Source organism: Balaenoptera ricei, chromosome 9, assembly GCF_028023285.1.
Source record: "Balaenoptera ricei isolate mBalRic1 chromosome 9, mBalRic1.hap2, whole genome shotgun sequence".
NCBI classification, from domain to species: Eukaryota; Metazoa; Chordata; class Mammalia; order Artiodactyla; family Balaenopteridae; genus Balaenoptera; species Balaenoptera ricei.
In genome coordinates, this window is record NC_082647.1 from 70,587,360 (window position 1) to 70,608,382 (window position 21,023).

Sequence of the window (21,023 nt, forward strand, 5' to 3'; positions counted from 1 at the left end):
TTTCAAATTTGCTTCTTTATTCCCAACTAAATTTTTGCCAATTTTCATAATTTAAATTTTCATTTGCGTTTGCCTTTTCTTCCTAAGTTTATTTGTTTTAATATTATCTTACCAATTGTACACAACAGAGCTTTACAAATACCACCTTGGAACATTGTTTTACACTGTACTCATTTTGAAAACCGCCTTACTCCTCCTGAAAACAAATGATGACTGAATTTCCTTTCACATTCAAGGGCTGACAATTCTCTTTTGGAATGAAGATAGTATAACAGTGAGAAAAAAATAGTGAAATAAAACCTCAGATACTAGATATAAGTTAATAATTTCATAAGGAATGAATGTCTATGGCAGTTGTGCTCATAAGAGAACTTGTTAAAAATTCAGATTGATCTATACTTTCTAAATTAGAATCTCTAAGGATGTGGTCCATGTACCTGCATTATTACAGGTAATTCTGAAACATACTAAAAGTTTGAGAATTACTGGTACTTAAATGTTACAATGAACACTTATTAATCTATAAAATTATTCTGCCTCGAAAGTAGAGTATTTGATCAGACAGCAGTCTGGCCCACAGAGTATGATATATTCAACAGATTTTACAACAATTACACGTTTTTTTTTTTTGTAAAAGTGACTGAGACATGTTCAAAATCTCCCCCACAATAGGACTTTTGTGGGAGTCAGAAAACAATGACATTCTCACAGATGTAACCGGAGGTAAAACTAAAGGATTTTTTGCTAGAAGTATGGCTGTTAATGTGAACTATTGCTTCAGAAAAAAATTGACGGTACAGTAGAGTAACCACATGAAATCTTTCTTGTCACAGTTGAATGACAAGAATTCTTTCTTGCTGTGCAAAATCTTGTCATCTACTTTGTTAAATAAGAATCTGTGTAGGCACCAGAGCTCCGCCTATAGAAGATAGTCAGCCTAAAAACAAACAGGATGCTTTATTCAATGTATCCTATAAAATCAGAGACATTAGCTAGCCTTCCAGAAGTTAAAATATACACTGTCAATTGAGAAAGCAAAATATCTCTAACAGTATCATCTGTTACAATGCTGGAGCAGCATTTCTTAAATGTAGGCATGCCTCACACTTCCTGCTGAATTCTGTCCCAGGTGGAAGCCAGAGTTCCACAGTAGGGCAGAGGGAATCAAAACCCCTCCATGAGGGCCCAGGCATCAGCACTGTCAGAAAGTGCCATAGGGGACCCTCGTGGCAGCCAGCTGTGAGAACCACCATGTCACGGGACAAGCTTAACACTGCTTCAGAGGCTTTTGAACTTGCAGGATACCGGAAGCCATTAGCAGTAAACAGTGGCTATCTGGGACACTCACAAGCACAAGCATTGCAGATAAATAAAGTTTTCCGGAGAGCAGAATATGTAACTCTTAAAGAACAAAAATGTTTAAAGAGAGAAATTTTTCTAAATTGCCTTAAATAAATACTATCTATTCATTGATGGCTCAGATCACTAGGATAAATATCAATCATACACTATACACTCTAACTACATTATTTTATGATACAGGGTTAAAATGGATTGTTGAGCCTTACACTGACCTGCTTTGACTTTTAAAAAAATACTCCAGGCTGCTATTTTTAGTTTTTCTGTTTTCTCCCTTGAAGGTACAATGTCAGCTACACTTGTCAGTGCTGGAAATATCCCAGAGCAGCCACTATTAATTGCTTCTCTGATAGCCATTCCCCCAACTCCTTACTAACAGAAACATAATTTTGTCAGAGCAGCAGTGTTTAGACCAGCCAAAAGCATCTCCCCAGAATACCCATTTCTCCAAAATACTCACTTCCACCTGTGCCACTAAGAGCACAGGTCAGCATGGGTTTCAGGGAGAGCTTATGTTTTCCAGCTACAGACCAATTTCCTTTTCTTGTCTGCCTAGGATAGGAATGTGAGCTTGGAGGAAGAGCATGAGATGCCTTGCAGCTCTGAGGTCATAAGCATGTGTATGATAATCTGTATGGCTAAAGAATATTGGGTGGAAAAATAGGAAAGTATTTGGGTCCCCAGTCCATTTCTGAGCTACTGTGCCAGATCTGGTCTGCCTACCTTTGGGCTTCTGAGTATATGAGAATAACTAAACCCTTATCTATTTAATTCATAATTGCCTGGAGTTTGATATGCACAGCCAAAACACATTCATAATTGATACACCACCCTCATCATAATTTGCTAACTTTAATCTTCCAAAAGCTTAAACACCAAATAGCCAAGCATATTAAAGAGCCAGGGGAAAGAATCTCTATGTGAAATCATGGAGAGCTCTCAGGAATAAATCAGTGCCTGAACTTCATGAGATCATCTTGTCTACTTGGGTCTTTCTTCTTCCGTGGCTCTGGGTCGGTTAAGTCTTAATGTATAAAGGAGCACCTGGAACCCATTTTTAGTCCTGATTTTTCAGACTGAGAATAATATAACAGCCTAGAGAAGGCAGAGAAGAACCAACATTGCCAGATGGAGGGAGGAAACCAGGGATGGGAATAGTGTCAGGATCAGTTTCTTGCCTAATAGACAAAGGCTGATAAAGGATTTGATTGAAATGCATAAAAGCATAACCGGTGTAGATAAGGTAAACTGAAACCTATTCAAAATAGGGAAGGCAGGGAGTGTCTTTCATACTACTTAAATAAATATATGACAAAAGGGCAGTAAATAATTTAAAGAATAAATAATAAAGTTAAAATTTACTTCCCATAACTGGCAAGTATAAATAGATTTTTTTTTTTTTTTTAACGTATGGAAAATTTATAAAATCAGAGGTATTAAGGTAGAACATAAGAAGCTGGGACATCCTTTGAGATTGTTTAGCAGGACACACAATGAGCCTTCTCATGACTTATCCTCTCACATCCCCTGACAGGAAACAATCAACGCAGACATTCAATTCCTACTTTCATCTAGTATGGGATTTTGTACTGGTTTTTCACACACTACACCTGAACAAGTGTGGATCTGTATTACATAGTGGATGTGTACCCACCGTTAAGGTTTCACAGAGGCATTAAAAATGTAAGTATCCACTGTAACAATCTATATTCTGACATAAGGATATACTGTTTATTAAACCATGAACCATATAAATGGAAGGAGAGGATTGAGAGAGGGGAAACGGATAAACAGAAACAGTGTTAACAGGCAAACCTATCTCCATGTTTGCTTCTGAAATTTTTCTAAAATAATAAAGAATTAAGTCTTTATTAAATAAATAAATAATGCTAAAGAGAACATGACTTTAATTGTACAAAATATGGTAATTAGGTCTTACTGATAGAGTTAACTTAGTTGCAAAGAGCCTTACAATTTCAACAGGAGCAATGCTTCGCACCAGCTGCTGGAGGAGTGTAGCTTCACAGTAAGGAAATTTTCTGATACTTTCTCTAATGATCTTTTCTTGATATATTGGAAAGCCATCAGAAGGTCGGCCTTTTAACAAGCTGAAAGATATTTTTTAAAAAGTAACTAGAGTTACTTTTTAAAGGAGTTGAATTACTAAGCATTTCCTCCCAGCTGAACCCATGAACTTTGAGTAGTTTCTTCTTTGCTGCCTAAGATTTTCATTGGGTCTTCACATCATGAGGATAGACTCAATTCAAATTGCTGCTCTACCTGCACATTAGGCTAGGCCTTATCAGGTTTAGGGGCTCAGAGATGTATTTATAAAAGTAACCCCTGACATAAAACATACTAAACACTGTTATCAGATTAGCTAGTTACTTATTACCATGTCAGTTATTTGTACAAAGAATGAAAACTCTCATTGAGTCACACCCTTCTAACTTAGTTCTCTTTTCTTAGTAAAACTATCAGAGAATTTGACCCCCAGGGGTCAGAGAACAAGGGTAACACACAGCTCTCCCGGGTACAGAAACAGAGATACATTGAGCGCCATTGTGAATCCAGAGCAGCAATTATGGCATAAGCACACCTATCCTCAAATTTGGACTTGGGCTACTTTCTAGCTGTATGATTTTACACATGATATTTAACCTCTCCAAACTTCAGATTTCTCACCTATAGTTGGGGATAACAAAAGCAGTGTTGTAAAGAGTATAGAACGGAATAATCAATTTAGTTATGAGTGCCCCTGTTTCTTACAGATGAAATGTGATCTCAACATTAACATCTGCTGCTAAAATGTTTAATTTTTAAATCCATAATGAGATTTCATATAATGAAACATTATCCATTTGAGTGTACTTTATACATGACATGGGAAAAAACAGTACCTTTTGATCAGGGTGTCCAATTTATTCTCTCCGTCTTTTAAGAAGTTAATACATTTCTGAAAGATACAGCTGATGTAATGCATTTTCATAGCCAGTACTTCATTCATGTCTCTTTGCTTCATACATTTCTCACAAATCAAATCCATCACCTTGTAGCATTTATTCAGAGCTGCTTCTTCTGCCAGCAGAGGATTCTCATTTATAAGCATCACAATCTAGAAGAAATCCCAGTGAGCTTAGAAATTCCTTGAGAGATTTTCCATGTACAAATTAGGTAGTCAGTTTTGATTACCAAATAAAGTCTTTCTTATGGTCACATATTTACTGTGTTAATTTAAATTAGAATGCAAATTGCCACTGATCAAGTTGTAAAACTAATACAGAAGGACCCTGACATTATGGAATCTCTTGAATTCTGTGTATCAGTTATTGAGTGATTTGCCATCCAGCTAAACTGGGGTGTTAGTTGGCCAGTAGGAATCATGGTTTCACTATCTCTGTTAAAAGCACTTTCACTAAAGATAAGCATGGCATATTTGTACACCTTTTATATACAGAATCAACTAACAGAGCAATCGTTACTTTTAGTTAATGTTACTGAGTGTTAGGATTTCATGGCTAGGAAAACCACAATTCTCATTCGTTCTTGTTAATTATAAGGAAATGAAGATTTTTACTGACAGAAGTCTAAAAATAAAAGGTGTATTACTTACTGATTGACTACATTTCTCTTTGGAAATTTTCCTAATATGCTTCTAATCACCAATGTGAATAGGTCAAAGAGGAAAGCAAAAATAGCTTTAAAAAGGGATTCTAAGAGAGTTATCCAATCTGATGCATTATGAGTCCCACGCTTCCCATATATGCCCAGATTAAGCCCAAATTTAGTGTAATAAGGAGTATTTCTTTTTTCTTTATTGGTTGTGGTAGGCTTGCATAGGACAGCTGTAAAAATCCATAATGAGATACAGTAATGTAAACGTGTGTAACATAGGCACAGTTGTATTCTCAGAGCGGAAGTTCATTCAGTATTTGTTAACTTACGTGTTACAGTTAAATACCTGTCCCAGGTAATCTTAGGAAACAACAGGTAGCAGATTTCATGAATTAGATCCTTTTCTTTAGACATGAAGATAATTTATTAAGTAAAACCCATGCCGAGCCTCCTACTTGAAAATTTAACATATATTAAATGTTCTTGTTAAATTAAGATTTTTTACTTATTTTTGACACTACTAAATTGATATATAACCTAGTATTTTACTTAAAATATAGCACTTAATAACAAATTATTAGACTTCATGAAATAAGTATAATCAGAATCCTTATTGGTAACAACAAGTTTGCTGACAACTTTCCCTACCATAATATATATCATTAATTACCTGTTTATATTTCTGCTGTCAACTGCAATCAATGGAAGCTGTTTGCTCAATATTTTGTATACAGCATTTGTAATCAAAGGATAGGATCTAAACTTACATGTAAGAATTCTTTAAAAAATCCCAAATAGAACCCAGATTAATGATTGATTTTTTTTAAGAGACATTAGACTTTATTTATTTTATAATATACAGCAGTACACGCAATAAAAAATGATATATACCCACAGCTCAACAGTGAGCTCCCTGAAGCATTTACGTAGCTGCAAACAAAATAATAACATTTGAATTAGTTTCCTTCCTTTAATCTCAGCAGCATTATAAAATAATATATTTATTATAAAGGGAATCATTATTAATTACTGAAGAGGAATAAATCAATTCTGGGCTTAAAAATCATGTTAATAATCAAAGATAGGATCACTTGTACACATCTGTTTCCTAATCACTTAGAGACTCTGCTAAACTCTATTGTCATTTTTCCTGTGACTCTGTTTTTCTCCATTATAATGTCTGTATTCTGGGCATTAGCACAATTCCCCAAGTCCCTGTTGAAAGCAAACATCCTTATTGCTATAGCAGCCACTTAACCTCCACACAAATGTATCTGTGTTAGGTACAATGCAGCGAAAGGGTGCACTGTTGGATCGAGTGTTGTACTGTGCTTATTTTAAAAGGTCTTTGATTTGGTAGAGTGGCTATTAGTTACTTTTTTATAATAAGCCCTATGAAGACCTGTGCCAGCTTGAAAAGGGGTAAAGCAATGAAAATGGGCCACCACAAAAGCAACTGGGCAGCTTTTATCTAAAGTGTGGATAAAAGAAAGGTTTTCAAGTGAATAGACTATTTATACCTACAAAAAGCAAGGTGTGGTCTGAAGGAAGTCTCTCTTACAAGACCAAGTGCTCTAAAAAATATAATGTAGGCTATTTTAGTTTATATACCTTTACCATTTGTCTGTATAAGTATACCCCTAATCAAATTTACTCAAAATATGTGCCTTTAAAGATAATTGGAGGTACAATAACTCTTAGGATATTTAACCCTGAGAAACTAGGTTCTGTGCAAACATCAAAAATTACTCCATAGACTCAATTATCACAATAATTGAGATTACTGCGATCTCAAAGGGTGGACACAGATATAAGACAGTGAATCAGATACATACAGGAAACTTCTTCAAATCAATCAAACCCAGAATATTCTGTAATGCTCAGGCTAGAGGGGGAATGACAAGGGCCTTGTAAAACCACACACGTTCTCTACATTGAGAAATACTGTATCCCTGGGAAAAATCCTGTCTTCCCACTCCAGCTCGCTCCACTCCTAAAAGAAGAAGTGCCATGGAGAGGGAGTCAGTGTTTACAGGAGTTCTCTCTTTCCTGTGTGTGCTGGGAGGGAAAGAAAGACTGAAACAGAAGAGGCTAAATATTTTTTAGAGGTTAAATCCTAAGTTCCATAAAATCTCCACTAGAAACACAAACACCTGATTCATGACTGAATTTCCTTTTTGCCCGATTAGGGTCATAAGTGTTGCCTCTAGCGGTTCTTTCAGAATGTTAAGTAAAACATTTGAGTTTTGAAAAATAAAAACAGAATAGATACCACTTGTCTGTTGTTTGGGAAGGGATCTGCTAGTCTGTCATCTCTCTAGATGGTCCAGAAAATTAATTTGGGTGAAGGGCCACATGAAAGGTATTTTTTGATTTGTTTGTTCCTCGAGCTTCAAAGACTATATGCAAAGGGATGTAGCAATAAAGTGATAAGATCATACAAAATTTGGAACTTGAGTGTTAGTTTTCAAAAGAGTTACTTTATGAGAGCTGTCCACTTATTTTAATGACAATCAGTATATTCCAGATTCTTTTGTAACAGACAAAGGAAATCTATTTCACTACATTAACACTTTGTATTAAGGGAAAACTTCAATTTTTGACCCAACATACTGTCTTGCTCACCAAACAGCTCTGAATTACTATCAAATCTATATAGTATGATTGAAGACATATGGTAGACATTGAAGTTTGAAAAAGGACAGCATCATTGTAGCACACATGGAGTTTTATGTGATGACTCACTGAAAAAATAATATTCATTTGGATCAATTTAAAAAAAACCAATCAGTTTATAAACAAACAAAAAGGTCATATATAAAACATGAAGAAAATAGCAGTGGAAATAGTTCACAATAGCCCCTGAAGTTTCCCAGTTAAGCCATTTGAACTTCCGGCTTGGTCTACTAAGTATGAATATCTGTGTGATTTGACTATTTACTAGAAGAAGTGTATTACTTAAATGCATCAAATACCTACTTGCATGAAAAAAAAAATGTGTTCATTATCACATTTCAGAACATTTCCTGGAAAGATAATTAGCGTAGTAGATGCTGTTTGTTCTCCACCCAGATTCTCTTTACCAGGCCTGTGTACCAGGTCCCTGCTGCTGGACTGTTGGCTGCTGTGGGCTCCGACCTGCCTCCTTCCTCAGGGAACTTCCTTCATCCAAAGACAGCCACCTCACTTGGCACTATCTGGGAAGCTGTCCTTTCCCTCTGGGGACAGACCTCAGCCAATGACAGACTGACATATGAAAGCCTGGGTCCCTTGCCGCTCTGGAGCCATTAATGGTCCGGAGCTCACTGTGAGATGAGGTGGAAGCTAGGCTTCGGCCATCTCTCTGCCTAGCTTTTCCTCGTGCTCTAGGCTGTGTCCTTCACTTTTTTCTAGGTTTCAAATGACAGCACTCCTTCACTGTATCAAGTGAACAAGAGAGCCTATCACAAGCTTTACATCAACAAAAAGCAGCCCAAGACAATTATGATCCTATGTACTAAGAGCCGTTTAAATTCTGAAGCGATATTTGAATAGAAAGCAAATACAGTAGACGCTTATCGTACCTTGACAGGATGAAGATTTGTTGTGGTGATAATTTTGTGCAGTGGGCTTGCCAACTTTGGGGGCAGCCTCGGCTCTTTATCCAGTCCCTGGGGTTTAGTGTAATAATCCAGTTTCTCTCGAGGAAAGAAATTGTTGATTATCGTCACACAATCATGTTGACCTTTTAATAGAAAAATAGGAAATATATAATTTCATTATTCAAAATAAGACATTTTCCATTTTTTAATTATGTTACTCTGTTTTCTGAAGTAAACATGCATCAACATCTTTAATTTGTAGGAAAGCAGAGTAGAGGGGGAGGAGGAGAGGTAAAATGTTCTGGGGAACATCTATAAGCATGCTTTGTGATCAAGAAATAATCTCCTTTTAAAGACACAGAATTCACAGTACATAAGAAGATTATGTGGATAACAAAAAAAAAAAAACAATGTTCAACTTAAAATTGACCCTAAATGTTTAATAAAAGTTGCTTGTAATTTAAATGTCTCTTCTTCCACCCCTACACAAATGATGTTCATTCTTCCCTAATCACATCTGGCTTTCTTTACACAGAATTTAAATTTATTCTGTATAAAGTTATTAATTATCATGATAATTACTGTTCATATTGTTAAGCTAATCTCTTCCCTCCTTGAATTTGAGAAAAGCTTGGCCTCTTTGTGAAATGAATTAGAGAAAAAGCTTTTGCCCCCGTAAGCTTGGAATCCACATTACGGCTCCTCATAGATCCCTGTGCCACTTCTCTAAGCCATCTCCAGAGGTAAAAATTGTTCTAGGAAAGCAAAACCTTCCCTGGCGAAGCTGGTGGCCTGTGCTTTCCTGCTGCCTCCCCGTCCCTGGCTCCCTCGCCACTACTTCTCTGGAGCAAAAAAGTGGCCCCTCTGGGCAAGCAGGCTGTGCCTGCAGGGCACATTTGCAGGCGCAGGCTCTTCCAGAATCTCCAGAAAACAGACCTCTTCCTCCGCTCTGCCTGATAAGGGCTGAGGGACCAGCGGCGGAGAGTCCTGGGGAGTCGGCCCAGATGCCAGGGCTCCCGGAGAGGGGTCCACCCTGGGTGGCCCTTGTGGCCCCTGCCCACTTGTACACGGTCCAGGGAGCATCTGCTCGATCCTGCCAACAACAGGTGACCTGTGGGGGGATTGTATTGTGGGCCAGGTGGACCCTTGAGGTTGGCAAAGGGCTCAGCTTCCCTGAGAGTTCAAGGAGAACCCAAGAGTGGACCGGTTTCTCGCTGTGTCTCAGCAGAGGACAAAATATCTCCTGGTTTGTTGACCCTAAGACCACAGGTATAGAGAGATGGCACTTCCCTTCACTGCTCTACGACCCTGTCGGCTTTAGCTGACTGCCTAGGAGATGCAGACCCAAGGGGATCCAATCTCCAAAGACTCTTCAGTGCCTCCAACAAAGGGCTTCTTCTGCGGAACATGTTCTGACAACTACAACCACACCACAACCAAACCATAACCACAACCACCAAAGAAGAAAAACTTAAATTAAGCAGATCAACTACAGTATGTAAAGAGACTTTCATGGAACACAGAAAGATTCCATTTTTAAAAGTTAATAGACAAACTGAAAGAGGTAATCCTGGTTACTACCGAGAACTAAAATAGTAATGTAGAAGATGAAGGGGATGAAATATTTCAAAACAGAGAAAAACTAGGATATAGAAATCATTATGGAAGAGATGAGAGAGCTGAAAAACAGATCCAGGAAAAAAAAGAAATGGATGGAGAATTAATAATTAAACAAATGATAAAAGAACACATCCAGGGGCTTCCCTGGTGGCGCAGTGGTTGAGAATCTGCCTGCCAATGCAGGGGACACGGGTTCAAGCCCTGGTCTGGGAAGATCCCACGTGCCGCGGAGCGACTAGGCCCGTGAGCCACAATTGCTGAGCCTGCGCATCTGGAGCCTGTGCTCTGCAACAAGAGAGGCCGCAATAGTGAGAGGCCCGCGCACCGCGATGAAGAGTGGCCCCCGCTTGCCGCAACTAGAGAAAGCCCTCACACAGAAATGAAGACCCAACACAGCCATAAATAAATAAATAAATAAAAGAACACATCCATGATATGAAGGGAAATTTTAGTAGTGATCACAGTATCATTTTTGGTATTTGATGTTATTCTTAAATGCGGAAACACCAGTTTCTTTTTCTTTTCTTTTTTTAAAACCAGAACTCTCCATTGTATATATCTTGAGGAGAAGTCAAACAGTAACAGGAAATATTAAAAATATGAAGTGTTCTGTTTAGAAAATGATCATTTCTACCTACATAACCTTCAAGAAGGGAGAAAAATGACAATCAAGCAAATATACGACAAGCAGGATGTAAACATGACAGCACCAAAAGTAACACAGATAATGGTGTGCAGGAATTTACAACTGTACATGAAGAAACTAAAGAAGATGAAGACAAATCGCACTGCTTTCTAAAACACATCCAGCTTCAATAAAAAGATAGAGGTTCCTGTTTAAAAAAAAAAAAAAAAGGTGCTCTAAAATAGCTTCTAGAGACTTTCCTGGTGGTGCAGTGGTTAAGAATCCACCTACCGACGCAGGGGACTCGGGTTCGAGTCCTGGTCTGGGAAGATCCAACATGCCGTGGAGCAACTAAGTGCGTGCACCACAACTACTGAGCCTGTGCCCTAGAGCCCGCGAGCCACAACTACTGAGCACACGTGCCACAACTACTGAAACCCGCACACCTAGAACCCGTGCTCCGCAACGAGAGGCCACCGCAGTGAGAAGGCCACACACCACAATGAAGAGTAGCCCCCGCTCACTGAAACTAGACAGTCCGTGCGCAGCAACGAAGACCCAATGCAGCCAAAAATAAATAAATAAATAAACAAATAAATTTAAAAAAATTAAAATAAAAAATAAAATAGCTTCTATATATCAAAATAGACATAGGAAGATTTGAAGGTAAAGGGATCAGAGGAAAATATAGACTTAGCTTGTAACTACATCTTCTCATCAGTCCCCCAACTAGTATACTCAGAAAAAGCCTTACTAGCAGTTGGAAATATTTGTACATAAAATACTGGCTACCTAACAATGACACTGTCGTAGGACTAGAGGTTTCTTAAAATTACACCTTTGTGAGAAGGAAAAAAATAATATTACTTTATTTTTTCCAACATTAATCTTTCTCATTTTAGGTAGTACTTAGAGGTTATTTTGATATTTTATTTTTAAAAATCTGCCAATAATTTATATTAGAGTGATATACATATATATTTAAAGTTTATCTTTATACATTTTTACTTAATTTATATTTAAATTTTATAATTTAAACTATTAAATATTTAGTTTTATGAGTTTTTAATTTATGAATTGTGAATACCTACAAATAAAATAGTACTATTAATATAGAAATAAATGCTGGGGGTGGGGGCTGGGTGGGGACCAGTGCATCATTTTGTGCCATTATTACTATCACTGGACTTGAGTCTTCTAGACTGAACGGGCTCACTGAGTCAGCCCTCGCAGGATTAATGAGAACATACACACAACCAGACACATGCTAGTACAATTTTTTACTTTCAAGGATAAACTGAAATTGAAATACAATTCCAGAATAAGAAATGAAAAGTGGACAAAGAAAAATAAATCACATTCTCACTTACAAAACCAGGATTTAGAAAACTGTGGAGTAACTTCTACATATGATTGAGAGAATAGAACAGTGATATAAGAATCATGAAAGTAGCCAACACATGACTCGCATTTCAGAGAAAAAGATAGTTTTGGTTATGATGGGTTTCAAACGATATACAACCTACGTACCATCTGAGAATGTCCTGTAACCAAAACCTAAATGAGAACAGAGATCTCAAGATGGAGCAAGGAGAAAAGAGAGGAGAGAGTGGAGAACAAGAGCCCTTGGCAGCAGAGATAGTTAATCCCAATGGGTGGAGACAGCACAATGGAGAAATTATCCTGTAGATGGTGAGGACTGCTGAAGGAGAAAGAACACACCATGACTGACACTCTAATGATATATTGGCACCAAACATTCTAGACTTTCTCAGGCAAGTCCACAGCTAGTCGTAGTGGTGGAGGAGGAAAGGAAAGGCCTGTTGCCTGACAAAGCAAACACAGAGAATGTGGAGAAATAAATGAGTTATAAGGATTTCATCTTGTTGGGGTTGCTAAATGGGCAAATGCAAAACCTTAAGGGTAGGGCACAGGGTATAGTTTTGCTCTCGTTTCTAGATAGTAACTGAGAAATATGGGTTTAACTGGGAGCATTGTGAATAGGAGAGTATGCACTGGTAAAATATAAAAGCATTCTTGATCTTTCAAGTTAATAAAAGGAGAAAGAAAATGTACTCTAACAAGACCAGGCCAATCACATTAAAGAAACACACACACACACACACACACACACACACACACACACATAGCCACATACTGAGTGAGATGGGAGGGACTTCCATGGTGTACTGGTAAGTGAAGAAAACAAGTTGCAAGGAATATATTTGTATGACCTTATTTTTAAAAGATGAAAAAATCTTGCACGTGTGTGAGTACATATGTATACATATTGATCTGCTTGAGGGGAATGAAAGTGGGAGAATGAGTTTTTAATAAGACTAACTTTAAGGAAAATATAATGTCAACTTGAAAGGGTGCCATGTAATTTTCTGTCTATGAAATTAGTCTAAATAGATTAAAATGGGATGAAAACATTACCCTCACTTTAGGATGGAATTGTGGACAGGTGTACATTAGATTTTTATTAACGTAGTATTGATAGTATTAAGAAAACAGAGAAAAAGAAAAGCATCGTATTAATGGCTGAAAGTGCAGGCTCCTCCACTTCCAGCCCTGGGATCTGGGGAAAGTTACTTAACCTCTATCTAAGCTCTATTTTATTACATTGTGGACATAATGAAAACTTGTAGAGTTAAAGAGAACTTCAGATCATGTAATTCCCTGGCTTCTTTGTACATATCAGAAAACCGAGGATCTGGAGGTGAAGGGATTTGCCTATGATCTTGTAACTCATTAGGAGCAGATATGAACTAAAATATGAGTCTCATGATTCCTAGTTTAGTGTTCTTTTCTTACTAAACTGACACCCTCAAAATTAGCTGAGGGCTGAGGTGGTAGCAACTAGGGAGTCCCTAACTGTGGGAGATAAATATTTCCCTGAAGTTTGCACAGCAAAGCCATACCTTTTTCAAATCCTCCTGAATTGAAGTAAAATAAAACAAGAATATTTGTTCTCAAAGAGTTGTCATAAAGTGACTCAGTGACTGTTTGACTTAATCAACAGCACTTACTATTAGTAGTTTTAAGTAATATAATAATAAAATTTAACACCATATACAATTACTGTGCCCCATATCTGACTAATTCCCACTGTATCTTAGCTTACATGTAATTTCTCTCTTGAAATTCCCTTGGAATGGGAGAGAAGATCCCTCTCTTTGATGTATTTTTATGGAACCCTTAAGTCACCCATTGGAATACATTTTCACACAGTCATTGCCTCTATCCTCTTAGTGCCATGAATGCAGGAACACCCTCTGTCTTGTTCACCAAAGCATCTAGAGTGATGCTTGGTCTACAGGTTGTGAATGTTAAGGATCTGTTTAATGAATCATTAGGCCTCACAGAGCTACTTACTACATTCCCAATAAATCAGATATTTCTATCATTGCTTTTCTATCAGTGGACTCTTCTAACTGCCAACTCATTGGGGTCAAAATACCAAACATCAAATATTCATTCCCACTCTCTTCTAAACCCCCTATATTATATCAAGTAACAGGATTAACACACCAAGAAATATTGGGCACATGCAATAAATGTTTGTGGTTGATGAGGATGATAATGAAACAGCTGTATATTGTATTATCATTAATGCTCCTTCCTAATCATTGTTGTAATTATTATAAACAGCAATAACTGATGGCATTTATTGAGAGCTACATGTAAAGCTCTTTAGGTCTATCATCTCATTTAATCCTTTCGATAACCATGTAAACATTTTGCAGTGGGGAAACTGAAGATCAGAATCATTAAGTAACTTGCTGTTAAGTGGTACAGCCAGAATTTCAACCCAGGATCACTGACTCCACAGTTCCTGTTCTTAAACATTAGGTTAAACTACTTCCTTAGAGGAGTAAAATATTCTCATTCAAGCATTTGACTGCAACAAAAGCCCTTCACCACACTCTGTATTTCAGAGTGGAGATTCAAAACAGCTTGTTCGTGTTATCTAAAGTGTCATCAGGTGTTTCATTAAGTTAGACAAAACTGTAAACATTTGCTTTTTAAAAAATAAACATGACAGTATTTACACTCTGAGAAGCAAAGTGGTATTTTTTTCCATGGGGGAAATTCTGGGTATAAGCTAATGTAAAACTGCCATAAAAACTCACCCACAAAGGCTGCCATCTGAGCTGCTGTTCTTCCTACAGAGTTGACAACATCTGTCTCGGCACCAGCTTCCAACATTACCCACGTGATGTCTTTATTACCTAGAGTTAAAAAGAAACATATTTGTTAAAATTAAGGACTGCACAATTCAAATATTCCCTTTTAAATAATCTGTACCCTTTGTTTTCTGCGTAGTTTTAGGTTTCTATTTTGTGGATATTTTCATTTTTTCCAAAATATAAATCATAACTATAGCAAAAAGTAAAATGCTATAGAACCCACATAGAAATCAACCTTATTTTCTAGAAAACACATCAAGCAATACAAAAATGGTATGGAATTGAATATAACTTTTTTTTTTTTTAACAAGACAAAGTATGTTTTTCCTAGGATAATACTTAGTATTAAAAAAAAGAATAATGCTTAGTATAAAGTCAAAACAAAAAATAAAAAACAAAGACAGAAAAAATAAAATGAATAAAAGTCTCCCCTTAATGTCTACTAACTCATCCCATCCTTCACACCTACAGGCCCTGAGATAACTACTGACAGTTGAGGATCTATCTTTTTACACTTTGTCCTATCTACACATTCATAGTGTTTCTATTTGTGTTCTTTCACTAAAGGAATCATTACAGATAATCTGCTATTATAAACTATACTCAGTGGACAGCATTTCCCATTACTTTTTGCAAGCTTGAACTATGATTTCCTTAGGAAGAGTCCCTGGAAAACACTGTAGGATCAAAGGTTATGCATATTTTAAATGCATTTTACCAGGCTGCCTTCCAGCAAGGTTGGGCTGATGTACACTCCCCAAAACAGCGCACAAAAGTTCCTATGCCAAGACTGGGCGTCATCATTCCTCCTTAACCTTTGCCAATATGTTTAAGTGAAAGGTTATCATTTGTTGTTCTAATCTGCAGATCTTTGAGAGCGTTTTAAGCTTATTAGCCAGTTGTATTTCTTTTGTTCTCTGTTCAATTTTCTGTCTAATTTTCTACTGTAGTATTGGTTGTTTTCTAACTGATTTATAAGAACTCTTCATATATAATGATATAACCCTTTTAGAAATAGTAATAACTATTTTCCTTAGTTTTTTAATTTATATTTTAACTCTATGTGCGGTATTTTCTATACATGGAAATGTTTTAAGATTTTATGTAATCAAATTAGGCAATGTTGCCCTTTTTGAATTCTATATTTTATATTATGCTTAGAAATGCTTTTTCCCCCCCCTGGATTATAAAAATACAGATTACTGCTTTTAAAGCATGGTAATATTAAGTTACATATTTATTTTCTTAAAAGACTGTAACAAGGACAGATAATTCCACTTAACTTTTAGATATTTCCCAATTGTCTTTATTCAGCAAATTATAAGCAACATGAATCAGAGTAAGTTTCTAAATGGATCATCATATTTAGTACTTAAATGTCACTGAAGCAAATAGCCCTATCATAGCAGGTATTCTCTCAAGAGAACAACAAAGAAGCTTTCATATTACTTCAAAATATAAAACTATAGAACAGCAAAGGAACTAAATTGTAAGAATCATAGATCTAGCTCCACAACTCTAAACAAAATATATTGTCAATACAAAGAACCAAGTGATTTAAATAACTAAAGAAACATCACCAAATTAACTATATAACATATTTCATACATTATAGCTTTTCAAAACCGATTCCCACCATGTCTTTCCACGAGACATGATCTTAAAATTACTATAACAAAAATGCGCTTAATTTAAAAATGTACATATACTTATAACAAATTTGTATAGGTGACTATTATTGGTATATTAGAATAAATGCTAAAACTTCACCAGAAAGTGCAGCAAACATGAGGGCTGTGTATCCATGTTCATGTTGATGACAATTTACATCAGCTCCATGTCGTAAAAGTAATTTGCACATATCAAGTTTTCCTTTATATGCAGCATGCATTAGAGGAGTCATTCCATTCTTTAACAGAAAGGGAAAAAAAGTATTAAGTTTACTTATTTACCTTTCCCCCTGCCTATGAACAATTCCTGCAATTAAATTAAAACACAAAATAAAATGAATTCATAAAATCATCTTTATAATCTGCATTTTTATACTCAATTCCCCACTTGGATCTTCCATAAACTGCTGAAGAAAAAAGATGGTTTTATTACCTGAGGTTTTCTACAGATTAGCAAACAGATTCAGAGAAGAATTGCTCAACTTCACATGACTAGTAAAGTGGCCAGGGCAAGGACCAAAACTTAAATTTATCAGGGCTCTCATCTCTACTACACATACTTAGCTCCTGGGGAAACAAATGGACAAGCAGATACAAATGCGTTAAAAAAAGAAAAGAAAAGAAAAAAGTAAGGAAAAACCTTAAAACAAATAGAATGCTTATCAAGGGGAAAGTTGAATATGGTATATCCATAGCATGGAATAGTATGATGTTACTAATTGAATACATTTATATCTATTGAATTGAAAAAATTTCCATGAATTACTGCCAATGAGAAAAACAAGATGTGGGAAATGTATATTAGAGTGTTCTCATTTAAAGAAAAATGATCCTCAAAATCACATTTATATTTTGATCATATATAGGATTTGGTTATATATATGATTATATGAATATGGAGAAACGATTGGTAGTGTTTACACCAGGCTACACTGTTTAGTCTCCATATGTTTGCCCATATCCAATGAAACATCCAACTTTATATGTTGAGTACCTAATACTATTTGGTGGATAAATAAATGAGATGTTCCCTGTAAGTAAATCTTCTCAGAATCCAGGAGAGACTCTCTGAGTGCTGGAATTTCAGAGTTACTCTGGATGAAAACCTCTCTAAAACATATAATCTCTTTTTTAGCAAATCTTAGAATACTAACATAATTTGAATTGTTCTTGATGATTCTAGACTATTATATGAACATTGTCATCAATATTATCAGAGGCTTGTTGATGTGAGAATCATAGGGAGGTTGTACAAGAGGCAACTTAGTAGGAGTAGTCAATGTTTCTTGAGAGTAGTAATGGGAAAATGGTAAGGAGATTAAAACTTTAGTAGTTTTAAAAACTTTAAATATGATGATCCTAAAAATAAAGTTTCTCTCCTATAATTTTTAAATCAAAGAATTCATCAATATTAGTCTACTACGTTACAACTCTATATCATTAAATACAGCATTCATTCATTCAGCAAATATTTATTGAGTGCCTAAGATATGTCAGACACAGATCTATGCACTGTGGGTAGCAATGAGCAAATTCCATGCCCCTAAAGTCTAAGTCCCTGGCACTAAATTTTAGTAGGGGTGACAAGGCAGATGGTGATAATAAGTGCTATAGGGAAACAGCATCGAGTAAGGGGGAGAGGGAATGGCAGAAGGTAAGAGGAGATTGTTATTTTTAGAAGGACAGTCAAAGAATGTCCCTCTGAGCAGGTGGCATTTGAACAAAGCCCTGGAGGGAGCAAAGGATGTAAATAACTAGAGGAAGAATGCTCCAGTAAAGAGAATGCAAGTGTAAAACTCTTTGGGGGAGAGGAGCATTGGGTTCAAGGAATATCAAGGAGGCCAAATCTGTGTGCAGCTCACTCATAGAAGCTCCAGGAACCTCCTTGTCTTGAATTTGGTGCTCCTAGGTTTAAACATTAAGTATAGGAGTGTGTCTCATGTTTTAACATTAAGTAGGATGCCAATGCTTGTGGAAGGTTTCTGCAAACTTATTCAAGTTATAGAAAAGCCATTCTATCTTAAGCTGTTAAAAGAGTTTTTACCCTCAGTAGTTAAATTTTATCAAATGCATTATATCTATTGAGATGATCATATTTCTCTTTTATTCTGTAATATAGTGAATTACATTGAAAGATTTTCTAAACTGAACCATCCTATCATACTTGGAGAAACCTTACTTGGTTAAGTCTTATTATTCTTTTGATACACTACTGGATCAAGTTGCTAACATTTTATATAGTGTTTTTGCATCTGTATTTACAAAGTGAATTGAGCCCATAGTTTGCTTGGGCTTCTTCCTGTTTTGGCATCAGCATCATGCTAACTTTATCAAATGAGTTAGGCATCTTCCCATCTTTTTATGAACTAATGGTACAATCTGTGTAAAATGAGAATTAAATGGTCCTTGAATGTTTTGTAAAGCTTACTCAGGTTTGCAGCTTTAGAAGGTAGTTGGCACTTAAATACATTCATACAAATCTTCCTTAATTATCCCAGTTTTTCTATTTCTATATGAGATAAATACGTTCATTTTTATTTTTCTAAAAAATCACTACTTTCATATGGATTTTCAAATGAATTGGCTTTAAAAAGGTATGACAATTCGTCATAATTGCAGTTATGCTCTCACTTCCTTGGTGTTTATTATTTTCTTGCTTATACTTTCCAAATTGTGTCTATTTTCTGGTCTTAAATTGATAACTTTGTTTTATCTTTTCTTTTTTAACAGCTTCATTGTGATATAATTTACTCATTTAATGTTACAATTAAATAGTTTTAAGTATTTTCAGAGTTGTGCAACCATCACCACAATCAATTTTAGAATATTTTTGTCAAAACCAAAAGAAATATCATACCCATTAGCAGTCATTCCCATTACCCCTCCCCATCCCATTACCCAGCCTTAGGCAACCACTAATCTACTTTCTGTGTCTATGAACTTGCCCATTTCGGACATCTCCTATACATGAAATCATACAATATTTAGTCTTGTTTGATTGGCTTCTTTCACTTGGCAGAATGTTTTTGAAATTCACCCATGTTGTAGCACGCACCAGGACTTCATTCCTTTTTGTGACTGAATAATATTCGGTTGCATGGATATACTACACTGTGTTTATCCACTTACCAGGTGATGGATGTTTGGACTGTTTCCACCTTTGGCTGTTATGAATAATGGTGCTATAAACATTCATGTTCAAGTTTTTGTATTGTCATATGTTTTATTTTTCTTAGTTACATACCTAGGATTGCTGGGTTATATGGTAACTCTATGTTTAATCGTTTGAGGAATTGTCAACCCATTTTAAATAGCAGCTGCACCATTTTATATTCCCACCAGCAAAGCATGAAGGTTCCAGCTTCTCCACATCCACACTAATACTTGTTATTATCTATCTATATATATATATATTTTTTTAATTAATTTATTTATTTATATTTATTTTTGGCTGTGTTGGGTCTTTGTTTCTGTGCGAGGGCTTTCTCCAGTTGCGGCGAGCGGGGGCCACTCTTCATCGCGGTGCGCGGGCCTCTCACCGTCGCGGCCTCTCCCGTTGCGGAGCACAAGTTCCAGACGAGCAGGCTCAGTAGTTGTGGCTCACGGGCCTAGTTGCTCTGCGGCATGTGGGATCTTCCCAGACCAGGGCTCGAACCCGTGTCCCCTGCATTGGCAGGCAGATTCTCAACCACTGCGCCACCAGGGAAGCCCTATATATTTTTTTTATTATCGCCATCCTAGTGGGTGTAAAGTGGCCTCTCATTGTGGTTTTGATTTGCATTTCCCCGGCAGCTAATTTTGAGCCTTTTTTCATGTGCATATTGGTTACTCATATGTCTTCTTTGGAAGAAGAATATCCTTTGCCCATTTTTTAATAGGGTTATTTGTCATTTTTATTATTGAGTTGTACAAGTTCTTAATACGTTCTAGTTACAAGTCCCTTACCAGATATGATTTGTAAAACCATTCTGTGGGTTTTCTTTTTACTTTCTGGATGGTGTGCTTTGAAGCACAAAGCTTTTAATTTTTATTTTTTCTTTATTTTTTCTTTTGTTGCTTATGCTTGATGGCTTTTAAATTTTTTTATTTCTATTTTATTTTTCTTAACTCATTTCTTATATTTTCTGAGTATACTTTATTCTTTTTATCTAATTTCATGAGTTGAAAGCTCAGAACAACACAAAGATTTAAAGTACAATAACAAGTGCTACAAAATTTCCTCTGAATATGACTTTGGCCACATGACACAGCTTTTGATAAACAGTAGCTTTTGATAAATGTTGTGTTTTCAGTTGTTTATAGTAGGAAATTTCTACTTCTATTTCTTCTTTTACCCAAGAACTATTCAGAATTTTTAAAA

The 21,023-nt window shown here is 36.2% G+C and overlaps 1 protein-coding gene across 1 annotated transcript in view; it reads right to left on the reverse strand.

The window, feature by feature from the left end:
* The window catches only part of ANKMY2 (ankyrin repeat and MYND domain containing 2), a 35,071-nt gene that overhangs the window by 5,036 nt on the left and 9,012 nt on the right, over window positions 1-21,023 (reverse strand). The window contains exons 3-7 of the mRNA XM_059933950.1: window positions 16,764-16,902; window positions 14,937-15,035; window positions 8,538-8,698; window positions 4,260-4,474; window positions 3,332-3,467 (exon numbers count right to left, since the gene is read on the reverse strand). Of these exons, the coding sequence (XP_059789933.1) occupies window positions 3,332-3,467; window positions 4,260-4,474; window positions 8,538-8,698; window positions 14,937-15,035; window positions 16,764-16,902 (750 nt within the window). The remainder of the gene's footprint in view (window positions 1-3,331; window positions 3,468-4,259; window positions 4,475-8,537; window positions 8,699-14,936; window positions 15,036-16,763; window positions 16,903-21,023) is intronic.